The 20,457-nt window shown below is 46.4% G+C and overlaps 1 protein-coding gene across 1 annotated transcript in view; it reads right to left on the bottom strand.

The window, feature by feature from the left end:
• Positions 1-20,457, bottom strand: part of Adgrb3 (adhesion G protein-coupled receptor B3) — a 529,297-nt gene that overhangs the window by 52,387 nt on the left and 456,453 nt on the right. The window contains exons 19-20 of the mRNA XM_013032264.1: positions 2,344-2,494; positions 1,502-1,586 (exon numbers count right to left, since the gene is read on the bottom strand). Coding sequence (XP_012887718.1) covers positions 1,502-1,586; positions 2,344-2,494 — 236 coding nt within the window. The remainder of the gene's footprint in view (positions 1-1,501; positions 1,587-2,343; positions 2,495-20,457) is intronic.

Raw genomic sequence — 20,457 nt, 5'->3', positions numbered from 1 at the left:
CAGACGTCACAGCTCCACACGCACACTCAGACGTCATAGCTCCGCTCCACACACACTCAGACGTCACAGCTCCGCTCCACACACACACTCAGATTTCACAGCTCCACTCCACACACACACTCAGACGTCACAGCTCCACACACACACTCAGACATCACAGCTCTGCTCCACACAGACGTCACAGCTCCACATGCACACTCAGACATCACAGCTCCACACACACAGACGTCACAGCTCAGCTCCACACAGACGTCACAGCTCAGCTCCACACACTCAGACGTCACAGCTCCGCTCCACACGCACACTCAGACGTCACAGCTCCACACGCACACTCAGACATCACAGCTCCACACACACAGACGTCATAGCTCAGCTCCACACACTCAGACGTCACAGCTCCGCTCCACACGCACACTCAGACGTCACAGCTCCACACGAACACTCAGACATCACAGCTCCACACACACAGACGTCACAGCTCCGCTCCACACACACTCATACGTCACAGCTCCACACGCACACTCAGACGTCACAGCTCCACACACACACTCAGACTTCACAGCTCCGCTCCACACACACTCAGACTTCACAGCTCCACACACACACTCAGACGTCACAGCTCCGCTCCACACACACACTCAGACTTCACAGCTCCGCTCCACACACACACACTCAGACGTCACAGCTCCACACACACACAGACGTCACAGCTCCACTCCACACACTCAGATGTCACAGCTCCGCTCCACACGCACACTCAGACGTCACAGCTCCAATCCACACGCACACTCAGATGTCACAGCTCCACACGCACACTCAGACGTCACAGCTCCACACACACACTCAGACGTCACAGCTCCACACACACACTCAGACGTCACAGCTCCACTCCACACACACACACTCAGACATCACAGCTCTGCTCCATACACACTCAGACGTCACAGCTCTGCTCCACATACTCAGATGTCACAGCTCCGCTCCACACACTCAGATGTCACAGCTCCGCTCCACACGCACACTCAGACGTCACAGCTCCACACACACACACTCAGACGTCACAGCTCCACTCCACACGCACACTCAGATGTCACAGCTCCACACGCACACTCAGACGTCACAGCTCCACACGCACACTCAGACGTCACAGCTCCACATGCACACTCAGACGTCACAGCTCCACTCCACACACACACACTCAGACATCACAGCTCTGCTCCACACACACTCAGATGTCACAGCTCTGCTCCACATACTCAGATGTCACAGCTCCGCTCCACACACTCAGATGTCACAGCTCTGCTCCACACACACTCAGACGTCACAGCTCCGCTCCACACACACACTCAGACGTTACAGCTCCGTTCCACACACACTCAGACGTCACAGCTCCACACACACACTCAGACATCACAGCTCTGCTCCACACACACTCAGACATCACAGCTGCACTCTCCACTCCGCACAGGACCCCAAGCCAGTCCTGGGCTTTGTCTGACACAGTTCTTCACGAACGACCTCACTAGGTTGGCCTCGCACAATGCCTAGACCTTTGAGAGCCATGTCTTCATGACATGAATCTTTCCCTGTAAGGCAGGCAAAGAATTAACTGATCTTAGGCCTCGCAAAAGTTCTATTTCCGTTTTGAGCAGCCTACTGCCCTCAGTGAAGTGTCATTTAGTCTCTGAATGGCTTTCTCCCCGTGACACCAACAGCCTCTGTGTTCATTGTGTTTAACAGAATACATGACGTTTTCGTGGGTGAGTCTTCTTCCTGGGGTTCTGATTGTTTCCAGACTTGGGTTCTCTGCCCTTGGAAGCCTCAGGCCATCTCACACCATGGGGCACTTTGGTGAATCTGGCCAGAGCTGACCTCTAACTCCTCTGTACAGCTTCAAACAGCCCGTGAATCATGACCCAGCCCTTTTCTTCATATATCACCCCCCCATACACACACACACACACACACACACACACACGCGTATGTTATATTTAGTGTGTGTATAAGTAGGGGCATAGGTAGATATAGATGATGCTGCTGGATGATAGATAGTGGATGATAGAATTATGTCTTCATATATAGATAGGCAGACAACTAGATGACAGAGATAAATACATGATAGAAAGATAGACAATAGGCAGATAGACAGATCTATATATATCATATGGATAGATGCACAGGTAGAAAGGTAGATGATAGATAGATGACAGATAAGTAGATCTATGGATAATAGATATTTATCATTTCACAGGTTAGACACCAAGTGGCCTAGGTTAACTGCTGCCCTTTGGTTTACATGAGCTCAAGGTAATTTTATGGAGCACGAGGTGCGGACATACTCACCCCAGCCAAGGCACAGGAAACGTTTCCTTATCAGCCGTGTCCTGATCTTCCCAGTTACAGCCATGTATGACTGCCAGGCCTCGGTCAGGACCCAGCAGAAGGAGGCCAGAAAGAAGAAGTGGAGGAACGCCGTGGTGGTTGTGCAGATGCTCTGTGGGGAGAAAGAAGACTCATCATGCCAGGCCCAGGCAGGACCGCAAGGGCTCCTCCCCGAGTGCACCTTGCCTCATCTCTCCTCTCCCTCTTTCTTTTTGTGCCAGAGCAGCTTGAACTTAGGCTTGACCTCTCATTGAGTCACCTCCCACTTCCACATCTCTGCTAGTTAATTGGAGATAAGAATCTCACAGACTTCTCTTCACAGGCTGGCTTTGAACCCCAGTCCTGAGATGTCAGCCTCCTGAGTAGTAGCTAGGATTACAGCCATGAGCTATCAGCATTCAGGTTAGCAGGTTCATTTCTAACTCTATTTTTATTTCAAATATGTACCTCTCTCCAGTACTAGAGTTCTTATTTCCAAGAATGAGGAACCCTGCAGTCTTGATACCGTATGTAATGGTACCACAGGTAAAAATATATGTCTCAGTTTCTTATTTCTTTTATGAGGAGAACGTGGGATTTAAATTTAAGCACAAGCAATATTGAAATTACTGCTTTACTTGAAGGTTTTTCTTGAAACCCACATTTGGATAGTCGCGTCCTCAGATTAGTTTAAGTCCTTGTCTGTGCTTTCTACCCTCAAAGCCTCTTGGTTGTTTCAACCAGGTTGATGTTAAGATTCCATCTGGAAGTGCAATAGCCTTTCAAAATAAAAATTACTCTGCTTTTATATGTGGGCGATATTTAAGACATAACAGCAATTTACAAAATGAGGTTTGGCTAATAGCCTAGAATAGAAATAAAAAGTATCTTTGAGTATTTAATTCCATGCTTTGATGTTATCACATTGCATCCTGTGTCCTAATCAAGTAATTTCAAAAGCCTGTCGAGTCGCTGCCAGTACACAGCCATGAATTCACAGGTATTTTCCCTCTTGTGACTTCATCATTCTAAACATGCTGAGGATTAGCTGTGCTCTGCTCTCCAGGGTCCAGCAGCCCCTGTGGAAAAGGCTAGCACAGATGTCACTCTTGGTATAATTCCTGCCTGTGGATCTTGGTTGAATGAGCATCTCTGTTAACTAGAATTAGTAACATAACGGTCTCCACCACTCTCTGTGGGTCATGTTCCTTCCAGACACTGAAAGCAGACAGAGGAAGGGGTGTGAATGCACACATGGGAAACTGGAAGTGGGCCCGGGAGGTACGGGGAAGGATGGAAACAGTGTGGGTCAGCATGCATGCTACTCAGAAACTGACCTGCTGAAATGAAGCCCCTTTGTACTACTTCAATATCATAAATAAAATTAAATCAAGAAAAGAAAATTGGATTTTCTTTGAGGTTTTCCCAATTGAATTAAAAATCGTCAAAGAGAGTAGAATTACAAAAGTTATTAAAAACTCAAATTAATGAAATTATTCGCACCTCCAACCCAATTCAATGCTGAAGTAGAATTCTGTTTGAATTTTTACTTTGGGGGCCACAGTACTTATATTATCAAAGTTCACCAGATGTTGATTAGCTTTCCAGTTCTTTTAATCCAACAGGAAGAGCATCACGTGACCTCGGAGCCGTTTCCCTGGTGACAGGCAACGTGGAGCACCCAGCTCAGACACAGCAATATGGTCACAGGCAGTAGAAATCCGTTTCCTGACTTATTATTTACTTAGTACTTAAGTTTATGCTTACAGAAATGAGAACCAACTGTCGGTGTGCTGAAGTCATGGGTCTCTTACAGACTCTTTCTCACACCTTTCCTGCTGGCTCTCATCACTGCAATAGCTCCCCTCCCCTCTCTCCTTTCACCCTTTCTTCTCCTCTCCTCTCCTTTCCTCTCCCCTTCCCTCCTCTTCCCTCTCCTCTTCCTTTTCCTCCCTCCTCCTCTCCTTCCCTATCTGCCTGTGTTTTTCTCTCCTTCCCTCTTTCCCCCTTTCCTCCTGTCTTCATACTTGAGCTTGAATTTAGGGCCTTATGCTCTTCTTAAGATTTTTTCTTTTTCATTTAAGGTTGAAGCTTTACCAGTTGAGCCACAGTTCTACTTCTTGTTGTGGGCTGATTAATTACAAGTAGGGTCTCACGGATTCTTTTTCTGTTCTGGCTGGCTTTGAACTGGGATCCCCAGATGAAAGTGTCTGAATAGCTGGGAATACAGGTGTGAGCCACAGGTGACTGGTTTAGGATTCTTCTTTAATCTGAGTCATTAGGACTAATTTTTCCCCATAGAAAGATTTAAGTCACTTGCAGGCTATTTTTTCTCCTTTTTCATGCTAATCTGAACTTGACAATCTTCATAAATCACTTTCTGAAGACAAGTTACACATTTTAATTCACATTTCATTTCCTTCCATGGTATCTTATCTAATTTGCAGGTACTAGCAAAGCTGATCTTCTATTTTTAAATGGTCAATAAAGAGATACAGCTCAGAGTGTGAGTGGGGAAATGTTACACCCTAAACATGAGACCACACAAGAGGTGATGGAGGACTGTATCTCCTAGTAAAGAAAACTGACTTTTCTCTCTGTTTTCCTTTCAGGACTCACAAGCTCTCACTTTGGTGTGAATCTCAACAGAATGAGATGTGATCTGGAGTGGCTGATGCTTGTTTCTATACTTCATGTCTCTTTGCCCTGCACAGTCACAGCAAAACTGAGGGTGCTGCTGTGAGTGTGGAAGAGTGGTCTGTATCCTATCCGCAGGCAATGACGGCACAATGCAGTGTGTCCTCCTGTGTGCCAAGCATGCTCCCCGTTGGGTGTGAACTGTCCTGGTCAAAGGGGTGTGTACACACATGCAGTGATGTGTGCACAGTGTAGTGATGTATGCCCTCAGTGCAGTGATGTGTGCATGGTGCAGTGGTATGTGCACGTTGTGCTGTTGTGTGTGCATGCGGTACAGCTGTGTGTGCATGCAGTGCGGTGGTGTGTGCATGGTACAATGGTGTGTGCATGCAGTGTGATGGTGTGTGCATGTAGTGTGGTTGTGTTTATGGTGTGGTGGTGTGCACGTGGAGCAGTGGTGTGTGCATGGTGTGGTGGTGTGTGCCTGTGGTGTGGGGGTGTGTTCATGGTGCAGTGGTATGTGCACACAGTGCAGTCGTGTGTGCATTGTGCAGCAGTGTGTATATGCGGTGAGGCAGGGTGTGCACAGTGCAGTGATATGCACACAGTGTAGTGGTGTGTGCATGCAGTACAGGTGTGTGCATGTGATGTCGTGGTGTGTATGCAGTGCGGCGGTGTGTGCACGTGAAGTCATAAAGGCTTACAGAGGCAGCACAGCACTCTCATGACCTGCAGATCACATAGCTTGGATATACTCTTATGTGAAGAAATGGTACAAAATCACACACTTGACGTGGTAAAACACACCTTGATCACTTTGATCCCAGAGATGCAAGACTGGTCAATATATGTAAGTCAATAAATGCAACACGCAGCATTAGCAGAGCCAATTACAAGAATCACACGATCATCTCAACAGATACAGAAAAAGTCTTCAAAAAATTCAGTGTCAGTTTATGATTAAAGCTCTGGAGAAGCTAGACTGGAAGGGACATTCCTCAACATAATAAAGGCTATGTACAACAGACTTACAGCCAATATCATGCTAAATGCTGAAAAACTAAAACCATTTCCTCTAAAATCAACAAGACAAAGATGGCCACTCTCTCCCCTTCTTTTTGATGTAACATTGGAATTCAAAGCGAGAGCAACAAGGAAAGAGAAAGACATAAAAGAGATCCAGAGAGGGAAAAATAAAGTCAAACTTCCCCTACATTCGGATGACACGATCCTGCTCCCAAAGGCCCAAGGACTCTGCCCCCATGCTCTAGAAGGGATCAATAACTAGCAAAGGAGAATACAAAGTTAACTCACAAAAAAATCAGTAATTTTTCTGTATACCAACAGTGTGTACATTGTATACATACACAGACAGGGAAATCAGGAAAACAACTCTGCAATAGCCTAAAAAGAAGTATATAGGGGGCTGGGAAGGTGGCTCAGTGGTAGAGTGCTCGCCTTGCATGCAGGAGGCCCTGGGTTCGATTCCTCAGTACCACATAAGCAGAAAAAGCCGGAAATGGTGCTGTGGCTCAATTGGTAGAGCGCTAGCCTTTATCTGAAGAGCTGAGGGACAGTGCCCAGGCCCAGAGTTCAAGCCCCAGGACGGGCAAAAAAAAAAGAAGTATGTAGGAACAAACGTAACCAAGGAAGCAAAAGACCTCTATAGAGAAAACTATTAAAAGAAAGAAACTGAAAAAAACATCAGAAACTGTAAAGACCTCCCTTGCTCATGGATTGGCAGAGTTAATATCATGAAAATGGCCATACTGTCCAAAACAATCTGCAAATATAACACAGTCCCCATCGAAATCCCAACAGCCTTCTTCACTAGGATAGAGAAAACCATCCTGGTTGGGAGATCCTGTGCTAATCAAAGTTACAGTTCTTCATCTCCAATACCACTTGCGTCCTACCCCTAGAGGTCAGACTTCTGCGAAGCAGAATGGAAAAGCACCAGGCTTTTCCATTTACAAACGTCAACCTCAGATGCTCTTCTGCCATAGATTTCTATCTCGACCTCTCTTCAGTCACTCAAGCCCTGCACCCTCCCCGAGACTCGGGATCCTGAGGCCTCTCCTTCCAGGGCCATGCTCCACCTGCTGTCTGCTTCTGTCACACACAATTGGAACTTCGGGTCTGGGTGTGAGACAGCCAGAACGGCATGTTCACTGTATTGTTCCTCCTGCACACTCATCCTGCCATTCCTACCACACTGGAGGCCACGCCCCAGTGTGCCCCAGCACACTGACGCGAGTCCTTAACAATCAACCAGAAAGCAAGCTTGGTGGGTAAACTGAGCACCAGCTACCCCTGGCTTCCTGTATATTCTTCTTGCTTACTCCCTCCTCTTTACTTCCCGAAAATAACTCTCATAAAAAGAAAGCTAAATGTTGACGACCTACATTCAGTAAGAAATCAGGTAAGAGCAAATAGAAAACACACACCACAGCTGAAGCCAGATATCTGGAGCAGAAGTGACATGGAAAGTAGGAGATACAATACCAATGGATAACATGAAAGCCTGAAAACCTGTTGTTGTTTTTTTTTTAAAACCCAGAAATAAATAGAGAAACTGAAGGAAAGACAGCATTTAAAGATTATTATGGAAAATGTTCTCCAAACTTAAAAAAAATTCTCTCAGCCATAAGACATATCAAAGATGAAAAACACTTCTAAATACATTTTGATAAAATTGTGAGCAAAGAATAAAGAGCAAAGTCTTTAAAAGCTGTCAGAATGAAAAGAAACATTACTTACAAAGAAATAAGAATCTGACTTGTGAACAACCCAGGATACAAGAAGGCAACGGGAAACTATCTTCTATATTCTAAAGGAAAATAACTTTGAAGTTAGAATTCCACACCAGCCTAACTATTATCCAAGTGAGAAGCACAAATGTATTTTTAGAACTGAAAGAAACTTTGAAGTTTATTACTTTATGATTCTCTCAGAAAAAGAATGCTAGACTATATAAAGCACTTAATAAGAGGAACTCTTGCAAGAAGGAATAAGAAGTAAAGTATGTGACATCTAAATCAATGTTCATTTCATGTAATTTTCAAAAACTACCCATTTGGGATATAATTCAGATAGGATCTGTGTGGGTGACAGAGGAGAGGAAGGGGCCAGGCCACAGTCTCCTTCATTCGTGGTCATATTAGCAGTACCAATTGACTCAACATGAGAGGAGGGGACATGGATCACTTCTGTAAACAAAGGTAAGGTAACCATAAAGTAAAAATAAAGTATAGCTGTGTGAAGCAGTAGGAGGAAAACACAACTAATGGGAATCTAGTAAAGCATTTGAATAGACCACAAAAAGAAAAGCTGAGCTGGGTGCTGGTGGCTCCCACCTATGATCGTAGCTACTAAGGAGGCTGAGATCTGAGGATTGTGATGTGAAGCCAGCCCAGGCAAGAAAGTCTCTGAGACTCCTATTTCCAATAAACTACTCAAAAAAAAGCCAAAGTGGAACTGTGGCTCAAATGGTAGAGTGTTAGCCTTGAGCAAAGAGAGGCTCGAAGACAGTGCTCAGGCCTGGCTGAAAAAAAAAAAGCTAAGAAATATTAAAAGAAGAAATAATTTTAAATAATCAGAAATCACAATAAGGCCTGGGTGCTAGTAGTGGTTCATGCCTGTAATCCTAGGTACTCAGGCAGCTAAGCCCTAAGAATCTAGGTTCAGAGCCAGCCCAGGCAATCAAATCCAAGCATATCTTACCTTTATCTAACCAGCAAAAAGATGAAAACAGAGCTGTGGTTCGGGTGGCAGAGTGCTAGCCTTGAGTGAAAAAGCCTAGTAAGAGCTCCAGACCCTTATTTTTAAGCCCTGGTACTAGCATAGACAACAACAAAAAGAAATCACAATAAATATAAATGATTTAAATTCACTGGTTGAAAGTCAAAAATGTTCATACTAGATTTAGAAATCTCACTTCTGTAACATATTTTGAGATATTCCTCAAGCCTAGTGACAGAGGAAGATGGAGAACAAAAAAGAAGCTATATTAAGCTCCTTCTAATATGCAAAATCAGACATCACACTATTAATACTGGAAAAACCATTAAGACAGAGGAAGAGGAACTGTTCATACTGAGAAAGAGAGCAGGCCATAAAGCATCAGAAATAAGATAGCTCTGTGAAGCCAAAATGATCTTTCACAGTATAAGGGATCATTGAGAAAACTAGAAGGATATACTTTCAAATTAGGGTTTTCACAAAGAATGCAGGATATAATTTGTGTGTGTGTGTGTGTGTGTGTGTGTGTATTTGTGCGCTGGTACTGGGGCTTTAACTCAGGGCCAGAGCTCTGTCCCTTAGCTTTTTCACTCAGGCTAGTACTCTACCACCTGAGCCCCAACACCACTTCCAGCTTTGTTGTGGTTAACTGGAGCTAAGAGGTTCATGGACTTTCCTGTCCAGGCTGGCTCCAAATTGTGATCCTCAGATCTCAGTCTCCTGAGTGGCTGGGATTACAGGAGTGAACCACCAGCACCCAGCAGGGTACAATTTTCAGCCACAGACACAATGTAAGAAAAAATAATGATGTGGTCAATGGTAGCAATGAACCCTCGGAATCCTTTGCCCCTTTCTCCGTTCCACCATGGCTTTTCATCCTCTCCTGCCAGATGGTCCAGCCTCTCTATCAAGGGGAGGGGGTGCACGGCTACTGCCTTTACTTTCCCATGCCACCCCATTGGAAGGCCTCTCTGGTCCCTTCCACTCCCCTCACTACCAAAGAGGTCCTTCCCCTCCCACCGTCACAGAGGTGGAGGCCTGGAGGCGGAGGTCAGGAGGCCAGGCCCCGCTCTCGCTCTGTGGGTCACACCTGGTGCCTCTCTAAAAGGCCTTGAAATCCCTGAGTCTGAAACTCCTGGGTGATCGGAGCTCGGTCAGGGTTAAACAACCTGAACCTGATATGGAGTATCAATTCTTTGTGTTTCAGGGAGTGCTTTTAATTGTTACATCATGAAATATTAAAGAAAGCTTAGGAAATTTTACAATATGCTTTTTATCATCAATAGTTACTATTACAAAATTTGACATACTTTGGTAAATGAATATATCTACGTAACCACAATTGACTCAAAATTTAGTCAGTATCCAGGCTCCTGAGTTGCCAAAGAATAGTATCAGTCCATGTGTGTGTGTGTGCGCGCATGTATGTGAGTGCATGCATATGTGTGTGCATGTGCATGTGTGTGAGCATATGCATGTGCATGTGTGTGTGTGTGTGCTGGCATTGAGGCTTGACTCAGGGCTTTGAGCTCCTGTGCAAGGGATCTGTCATTTGAACCACATCCCCAGCCTTTTTCTCTGGTTTACTTTCAGGTAGGAGTTCACACTTTTTGCCCATGGCTGGCCTTGAATCATAATTCTCCTGATTCTGCCCTTAATCAGCTGGGATTATGGGAATGTTAGCTGTTAGGCCATACCTGGACCTATATTAATTTTATAATTTTCATTATTTCAACTTTTAAAAGAGATGCTTTCCTCCATATCTAATGTTGCTTGCCCATGCTTCTTTTCTTCCTCCTTCTCTCCCTTCCTGCCCTCCTTCCATTTGAGATAATGTCTCTCTGTACAGTCCTGGGTAGCTTTAAACTTTATCTTCCCAAGTGCTGGGATTATAGGCACACACTGCACACTAGTCGTGCTTTAAATATCTTACAAGACTGCAGTAGTCCATTTTACAACATTTTTTCCCAAACCTTAATGATTCCTTAATTCTCCTTTTGAAAACTATTTTATTTTACAGTGATGAGATTCCTAGAGTGTGAAATGTAATTAGTTACTACTTTTTTTGGTAGGTTTTCAAGAATTCAATTTTTTTAAGAGTATAATGCTTACTTTATTCTTAACAGTGAAATTAAAGAAAATGTCTACATTTTTCAAAAGGCAGTACATATTATATGCCTGTTTTAAAAGTATTTTAAAATCACAAGGAGAGATACACAAAAATGTGCATGGAATATAGAATGCTGATAAGCTTGCTTTTGTTAAAAACATGAAATATACCATTTTAGGAGAATATTCAGAATCACCAAAAAGCATCAACAACTGTGTACTTTCATTGCAGAATATACTGGCAAATTAAGATTTGCAGTTCTAACAACATTTTTAGCAACATTAGACAAGTTAGAATAAGTTTGTATTTATATAAAGCAGTTGTTCTTTGAGTTAGAGAAATTGATGGATTCACTTATTGATATGTCAATAACAAATAAATTAGAAAGACATCTATTTTGCTATTCGCATGGAATAAAGCATGTAGAAGACAGCAACAATGGAATTCTGGACATGCTGGAAATGCTATTGCATCTCAGCCTGGAAAGCAATCTGCCTGATCACCAGAAGTAAGTTCAGACGCAGGTCTAAGAAGCGTCTCGTAATCAGAGTATTTATATGATTCGGAACATAATAGCTCCCACAGGAATAAAAGAAATTATTGTGAGGATAAAATAAGATAAGGAATAAAAGGAACTCTGAAGGAGGTTACTATATAATTTCTTGCTTCGTGTTCAATAAGCAATAGTTGTTAATAATATGCTCACATGTGGAGCTTAGTCAGATGCACAGACTGAATTTTGATCTGATAAAACAAGCATATCTGAAGGCTCCCACTGCCTGTTAAAAGATGATGAGGAAATGAATTTATCAAGCACCTAGTCAGACCTAAACCTTCATTCCCCATCATTATCGAAGTGAAAACCATTTATAGAGGAGAGAACACTTAACCAAATGAGGAGCGGTACTATCTCCCTGTGATGGTGAGGCTGTTTGTGCCTGGCAGCTCTGACTTCGCTAAAGTTGAGTTACCTGTAGTTACAGCACTTCTTCTTAAAGGATACAAAATTTACAAAGTATGCATTATGAATCCTATTGCCGAGTTGTAAGGGAGACAGAGAGTTGCATCCTTCCTGACCCGAGGGCTATGCAGACACAAAACGTCGAGTTCCCTGACAGAGCGCCGCTGTGTGCCAGGAGGCTCCCAGGACCTCCGGTGCCTTCGTCCCCTCCACTCCCGGCACTGTCATTGCTGTGATACACACAGGCTGGCAGCAGTGCTATATGAGAATTAGTGACCCATACATCTGATGGACCCAAATGCCTGGCCTGCAGACACTGCCTGTGGGAGTGAACAGGAATCTTGACCACACACTGTGGATACTGCCTGTGGAGCAGACGGGAATCCTGACCACGCACCGTGGACATTGCCTGTGGGAGTAGACAGGAATCCTGACCATGCACCGTGGACACTGCCTGTGGAGCAGACAGAAATCCTGACCACGCACTGTGGACACTGCCTGTGGAGCAGACAGGAATCCTGACCATGCACTGTGGACATTGCCTGTGGAGCAGAAGGGAATCCTGCCTGACCATGCACCGTGGACACTGCCTGTGGAGCAGACAGGAATCCTGACCACGCACTGTGGACACTGCCTGTGGAGCAGATGGGAATCCTGACCATGTACCGTGGACACTGCCTGTGGAGCAGACAGGAATCCTGACCACGCACTGTGGACACTGCCTGTGGAGCAGAAGGGAATCCTGACCACGCACTGTGGACACTGCCTGTGGAGCAGATGGGAATCCTGACCATGCACTGTGGACACTGCCTGTGGAGCAGATGGGAATCCTGACCATGTACCGTGGACACTGCCTGTGGAGCAGACGGGAATCCTGACCACGCACTGTGGACACTGCCTGTGGGAGCAGACAGGAATCCTGGCTGGCTAAAGAGCCTGAAGTGGAGCTTTGGCTCAAGTGAAAAGAGCACCAACCTTGACCAGAAAAGCTGAGGGACATCACGTAGGCCCTGAGTTCAAGCCCCAGTTCCAGCGTGCGCATGTCAGTGCACGCACACACACGTCAGCTCTGTAGAGTCAATTCATGCTTTTTTCTAGGAAGAAGTGAAAAAAGTCAAGCTACTGGCTGGGAGTGGGAGAGAGACCAGCACTACACCCATTACTCTGAAGTCAGGTGCCAGCACTTGTTATCTTTGGAATCAACAATTATCTGTGAAAGCTCAGAGCTCTTCTGGGCTTGGTTCTCAGCTTCTCGGCATGGGGGGGCTGATGGTGATGGTCAAATATTGACAAAAACACAAGCAGTTTCCAGGCCCATTGCTTTGATAAGCAATGTCTATAAGTGCCTTTTTAGAAGACAGACATTGACTGCAAAAGAGTTCAGCTGAGAAAATCCTAGGTGGTCTTTTCCTTTAAGAGGTTGTGTCGAGAAATTCAGGGTCAAAGATGTACTGAGTATGCACCATGAAAAACAGAAAAGATTCTTATTTCTAAAGTCATAAATGTTTTATGTAAAAACATAAAAATATAGTTATGTAAGTATGAAGATGTCCACAAGCAATTATGATATGTGAATATGTTTAGAAAGAATTATCAGAATGATTAGAGACAAGAAGGCAGGGACACTTTTTTTGTCGGTCATGGGGCTTAAACTCTGGGCCTGGGCGCTGTCCCTGCACTCTTAAGCCCAAGGTTAGTGCTCTACCACTTGAGCTACAGTTTTCTAATTGAGCTTCCAGTTTTCTCATCATTTATTGGAGATAAGAATCTCACAGACTTTCCTGACTGGGCTGGCTTTGAACCGTGACTCTCAGATCTCAGCCTCCTGAATAGCTAGGATTACAGGTGTGAGCCACCAGCAGCTGGCTGGGACAGTTCTATTCTGAATTTACACAGGTGGCTTTTTGTATAACAGATTATTAAAATGATGTCGTTTCTTTCTGTCAGTACAGACTATGGCAAAACCTTAGTTCTACAACTCACTCCTAAATCCAGGTTTTAAAGGGAAATAGCAAAAGGTTGATTGAAAGAAGGCACCAAAGATCATTTCACTTTGTTTTCAGAACGTAAGGAATTATTGGTATACCACATAACGATCTCTAACTTTAACTTTGTCTGGAAATGGTAAGAAGTGGCTCAGTGTTATGGCTCATACCTATAGTCCCAGCTTCTTAGGAGGCTAAGGCCTGTGCACCACAGTCCAAAGCCCAGCCAGACACATCTGAAAGACCAGCAAAAGTCAGAACTGGAAGCCTAGCTCAAGTGGTGGCATGCCAGGTTTGGGTGGAAAAGAAAAACAAGCAAGGCCCTTACAGTACTGTCCCCCATCTAAACAAGCAAGGCACTGAGTTCAAGTTACAGTACTGCTCCCCCACCCCCCAAAAACAAGCAAGGTACTGAGTTCTAGCTATGATACTGCCCCCCCAAAAACCAAGCAAGGCCCTGAGATCAATAGTTCTGGCCCCCAAAACTAGGAAGGAAAGAAGGGAGGGAGGAAAAGAAGGAGGGAGGGAGGGAGGAAAAATGGTAAGAACTAGATCACAAGAGTTCTGACTAAATGAAAGCTTTATTATTAGCTTATTATTCAGCTTCAATAGGTCCTATTATGCTTATGAAAACACCATTTCTTCTTAAAATATTTTAAATTTTTATTTGACCAGATTAAAAAAATGTGTCAACAAGAGGAGAGAGAAGCAAAGACCATTAAGTCCAAAATAGATCTTACAAAATATTGTTAAGTATAGTCTCCTATTCTTCTATCACAACTCTAATTACACAGCGTGGAGTCCTGGGGATATGCTGAGCCGCTGAGATACTAGCTTCTGCTTTTACCCATGAGCATAAAAGTCACAGAGACGGGGGGGGGGGGCGCTGTGTGCTCAGGCTGAGGGATGGAGGTGGAGAAGCAGGGACAGGACAGGACAGGGACAGGGACAGGATAGGGAAAGGACAGGACAGGGACATGACAGGGACAGGAGGCCCTGCACTCGGCGGCAGTTTGTCTCCTGGGCCCAGGAGGTGAGAGCTGCTCTCACCCTCCACCCCTGCCCCCTCCACCCCTGCCCCCTGCAATGCTTCTCCACACCTCTCTGCTCATGGTGGCCACACTGGTATTGGAGGAGTGAGAGAAAGAGCATCTAGTCCTGCACTACAGAAGGTATCCAGTCCTCTCCATTGCACTAATGCTACGTAATCATCTCTAAGCACCTGCTTATCTTCTTATTCAGTTCAGCTGGAACCCACCGAGTGTGCGCTTCTAAGAGAAATCAGATTATAATTCACACCCAGTTCTCAATTATAGTTGCAATACATGAAATAGCCCCTTCTAGGCTTCTGGGGGCTGGTTAATGCTTGGTTGCAACAATAATGGTTGCAGCTCAGAATAACACAACATCTCTCTCTCCTCCTGTGAATACACAATTACCTTGCTTGTACCATCCATCCCATTTTCTCTTGGAAATGCCTGTTTCTGTTCTGATTTCATTGATTATTGCTTCTAAGGGGAACGAATTTGTTTCTCTCTTTTGTGTCCAGTGGCACATGGGCTTTACCCAGAAATACTTGATGAATGAAGAGACAATAAAACTCTGCCTCCAGCTGCCAAGATGTGAGCAGCGCTGTCCAGCGTGCGTCTGGTCACCTGATGGCCAGCGTGGCGGACACCTGCACGCCCACAGAGAGCCTTGCCCTCTGGGGCAGTGCATCTCGGTGTGTTGTCACATACCAGGTAATGCCTGCTCTCAGGACTTGTGCAGAGGGTTTGGGAAATACTCTCTCTTGTTCTCACTTCAGGCTTTCCGATGACACCCTGGTCCTCCAGCTTCATAAAGCCGTTGGGAGGGGTGAGAAGGCTGCAGTCTCATGCTGTGGCCTCGGGCCTCATGGCAGGGAGTGGGCAGGGCTTGGTCACCATTAGAAGGCCTCAGCACATGCGTCTGGCGCCTCTCGGGGTTCTCCTGTGGGGTCTGCGGCTGGGATTATGAAAGGCCCCAGGCCTTGATGGGGCTGGCTGCTGCTGACCTCTGCTTTCAGCTCCACAGCAAAGCCCTTGCGCCCACAATTGTGGCCACACCACGCAGCTCCCAGGGCCAGCGAGGCCGTGTTCCTCCCCCGCCGAAGCGTGAGGAGACCAGTGTCTCCTGACAGTCAGAGGACCGGGACACGGGCAAGTTCTGATGCTACTTTGTTGGTTTCCTTATTAATATCTTTCCCCATGATTTTCATCTGTAGGTAGTTCTATAAAGGGGTTTTAATTCAACACGTCTGACGAGGGCCTAATGTTGAGACTCTAAGTTGCTCAAGAAACTAAATGACCCCCAAATCAGTGACCTAATTAATAAATGGGCAGAGGAGCTAAAAGGAGACTTTTCAGAAGAAGAAGCAAGAATGGCCAATAAATACACAAGGAAACGCACAACATTCCTGGCCATAAAGAAAATGCACTGAGACCCCACCTGACCCCAAGCACCACAGGACATCACTGAAAACATGGCGGGCACCACCCCAGCATGACTGCCCATCACTGAGAACACACAGGCCCCACCTCAGCACCACAGGACATCACTGAGAACATGGTGGGCCCCACCCCAGCATGGCCGGCCATCACTGAGAACACGCAGGCACCACCTCAGCACCACAGGACATCACTGAGAACATGGTGGGCCCCACCCCAGCATGGCCGGCCATCACTGAGAACACGGCGGACACCAGCATGACTGGTCATCACTGAGAACACACGGGCACCACTCACAGCTCTTTATGAAGCCATTTGTCACATGGTTTAGAAGTGAGTCAATCTCAATTCCACTGGGAAATCTGCGGAGCCAGGAGGCTCACAAGGAGGTGGCCTACAGCTCCACGAAGTGCCCTGTCTCATTCCAGTGAAAACATTTTACAGAGAAAGCATGTTAAGCAAGGGGCAGAGCTCTGGTCGCTCAGAGCGGCCATCTGTTTGGGGGGAGCCGAGGGAGGGCACGCGTCTTGCGCCGGCATCCAAGGATGCAGTCATCGCCTCCCGTGCTAGCATGTGACCTGAGCTGCAAGGCGGGCTTTCATCTTCTGGCCTGTGTGGGGCTCCAATTACTTCTCATGTGAACACATGAGAGACATTGCTATGTCCCCAAATATACATTTGGGAGACGGCGAGTCATTGGATAAAGTAAGAGAGTTAAAAAAAAAAAAATCAAGAGGTCCAAACACCACTTAGTCTTCTTTGTCATCTGATGTCAAGATCACTGACCCCAGGCATTGACCCTGGGTAACCTCTGTGCCTGTTATTTGTGTGAAACTTGCGTGTGATTCTGTCTGCTATGCTTATTACAGCTACTAACTAATAACAGCTTCTCTCCCTCTGGGTATCCATGTACTTACTCAGTAAGGACATTATAACAAAATGTCTGCATGTAATAGGAGATGCAATTAGCACAGTGTATTTATTTTGCTTAAATATCTGCAGGAAGGCAATATACATTTTGGAACATTTGTAACATTTTTCAAGTGTTAATATGAATTTATGCCTTAGGAATAGTTAAGAGTCCCACGCATGTCTAAAAATTGACAGTATCTTTAAGCTTGAGTCATTTTCCATCATAAAAGATGAAAACAAACAAACACATTGTCCAGCCAGGCACGGGTGGCTCATACCTGTCATCCTTGCTATTCAAGAGGTTGAAATCTGAGGACTGAGGTTCAAATCCAGCTGAGGCAGAAGAGTCTGTGAGACTCTTATCTCCAACCAGAAAGCTGGAAGTAGAGCTGTGGCTCAAATGGTAAAGTACCAGCCTTGAGCGAAATAGCCAAAGCAGAGCATGCGTTTCTCAGTTCAAGTTCAGTACCAGTGCTCGTGCAACCCTACACCCACATTGTCTGAGAATTTTGCCATGTAAAGTGAGTAGCTGGGTTCCTACTTGAGCTCTTCCAAGACAGCTGGAACAGACGATGTATCATCCCACAAACCCAAACACGAGGCCACACGTCCAACCAACAGGGAGATTCTCAGAGAGACCCCAACATGTCCTGAGACTTCCAGGCTCCTGGATGCATGCTGTGGGTATGCAGTGTACTCATGGATGCATGCTGTGTCAGTGCACACTCACAGATGCACGCTGTGTGTGTCAGTGCACACTCATGGATGCACGCTGTGTCTCCACACTCTTGGATGTACGCTATGTCAGTGCACACTCATGGATGTACATGCTTTGTACATGCATCCATGGAGACTCATGGATGCATGCTCTGTAGTGTCAGTGCACACTCATGGATTCACTCTGTGTGTCAGTGCACACTCACGGATGCACGCTGTGTGTCTGCACACTCACGGATGCATGTGGTGTCAGTGCAGCTGCATTGAATGATAAAGCTATGTCAACACTGGGAAAGAATGAAGAGCTGGGGCAGCAATCACATCTTCATGGCATTGTGGCTGATTATATGGTTTTGCAAGTTACTGACTTTTCTTTGAGTTCATTAAGAATGGTCCACACTGCAGGGGCTGGAGTCCCATGCCTGAAACTAACTATGAAGCCTAACTACTATCCTTCTCAGGAGGCTGATTGGAGGATGCTGAGACCCTCATCTCCACTTACCCACAGGAAAGCCGAAAGTGGAGCTGTAGTTGGAGGGACAGAGTGCCAGCCTTGGGCCAAAAAATGCACTGGACAGTGCTCACACCATGAGTTCAAGCCCTAGGACTGGGGCACATGTGTGTGCACACACACATGCATGGTCCTCCCCCTCCAGAGTAGAAGCAGACCACCGTCATCAGTGGCTCCTGTGGGCTGGGGGGTCTGAGACGCATGCTTGTCCGTGGGCGGGGGGCCTCCTCCAGTGCAGGAATTCGCCGTCTCCCCTGCCCTGGCTGAGGGGGTTCGGAGGTGCATTTCTGGGCAGCACACTTTCCTCAGCTGCTGCGGCCCTCAGTCCACTCTCCTTTTCATCCCTAGCCATCAGGTGTGAGGTGAGTGTGAGGTGAGTGAAGGCGTGTTCTCTACCTGCTCTTTGTACACCATCAGGAGAAGGCATTCACTCTGGACTCCCTGGGTGCTGGCCTCCCACAGGCAGGCCCTGCTCCCCCACCCAACCAGCCACTGCAGGGCTGGCCTAGCTTGTTCTAGAAATCCCAGGTGAAAATACAGGGGAAGCCCGTGGTGACGGATCATGTGCTACTCCGTTGCGCTCCCTCCTGTGCTGCCTCTGAGTGCCGATCCTAGGTCCACTGCCCGGCTGAGTCACGCGAGGCTGAGTCACATGGAGGCGCCGAAGGGGATTCCTGTCCCCTTCTACCTGCTGTGGCTGTGCGGCCGGGTCCTGGGTCACTGTGGGCTGCTGGGCACCATCAACAGCAGACATGGCCACGGGAGAGCCAGAACTGCTCCAGACACACCTCCAGCCCCTCCATACCAACACCAGCCACGGGGAAGCAGACCAAGGCGACACAGGACATAAAAAATGTAAAATTCAAGTTTTATCACTGAGGATTTTTCTCTTCTTGAGGCAGCAAAGGCTGGATAGTCAGCGCATGTCACTTCCTGTGCCTTCCAGGAAACATACAAACCCGACCTAGGGGTTGAATGGTTACATAAGCCAGGCAGGCAGTCTCTCCTCCAGCGTTACCAAGAGACCAAATGCGACTCTCCCCAGCCCCAGCGCTCGGGCTCCTGGCGTTATATAAGCGCCATATGTGGAGGTCTTATTTTAAGAGCAGGCAGCGCCTGCCCTGTCAGAACGACACGTGAGGAGGAGCTGGGCGGGCCGAGTCGGGAACCCGGGCCCGGCCGCCAGCCCTGCCTCTAAACAAGCTAAAAGGTGCCTGGCTGAATCACGGCCCCTCTGCCTGGTGTGCTGGAATACTTCACTTCTGTTCATCTCCATCTGGTCCTATTTACCTCAGAACTCCAAATGTGAATTTAGATTCAGCTAAATATGCAATGCCTTCAGAAAATGACATGCAGACGTGCATATGTGAGCACGAAGCAGTTCTTCCTCGGAATCAGTCTTTACCATTGGACCCGTTCTCTGTAGCTCAGATGAACACCACCTGCAATGCTTGAGAATATGACCATAATCTTGGGGCTTATTTAAGGGATATTAAGCAGGCTACCTAAGTCAGGGGATAGTTATTAACATAAAAATGTCTCTAGATGTTTCAAAAAGAGGGAAGTTAATATAAGGACTTTGTTAATGGGGAGAGACAAGTTGAGAAGATCAACAAGACATTAATGGAACCAGAGGGCAGAAATAGGAAGATGCTCACAAAATGGGCATGACTGCCAAACCTGAGTGAGGCAAGACCTCATCTGAAGACTGCACTCTGCCCAAAGCACACTCAGTGCTTTGAAGCTGGAATGGAGCCAAGAGAGAACAGGAAGAATGGGTACTGAACTCGAGGCCCAAGCATCTGAACTTTGAGTGGATGTCAGGTGGTCCGCCTTGGCCAGGGCAGACATGGGATGGCCTGGGGTGTAGAATACTCTTGGTGTGGATCACCAGGTCAGAGCAAACATGGTTAGCATCCCAACCACAGATTTCATGACTGCTGGGGAAGAGCACTGGAGGCTAGGTGGAGGAGCCAGTCTTGTAGGACTCGCCCCTTCCTGCTGAGCTGAGAGCCGTGAGGGTGGATTTGTGGATTCCCAAGGAAATAACTTAA

Source organism: Dipodomys ordii, unplaced genomic scaffold, assembly GCF_000151885.1.
Source record: "Dipodomys ordii isolate 6190 unplaced genomic scaffold, Dord_2.0 Scaffold152, whole genome shotgun sequence".
Taxonomy (NCBI): Eukaryota; Metazoa; Chordata; class Mammalia; order Rodentia; family Heteromyidae; genus Dipodomys; species Dipodomys ordii.
This window is presented reverse-complemented; position numbering and strand designations above follow the sequence as displayed.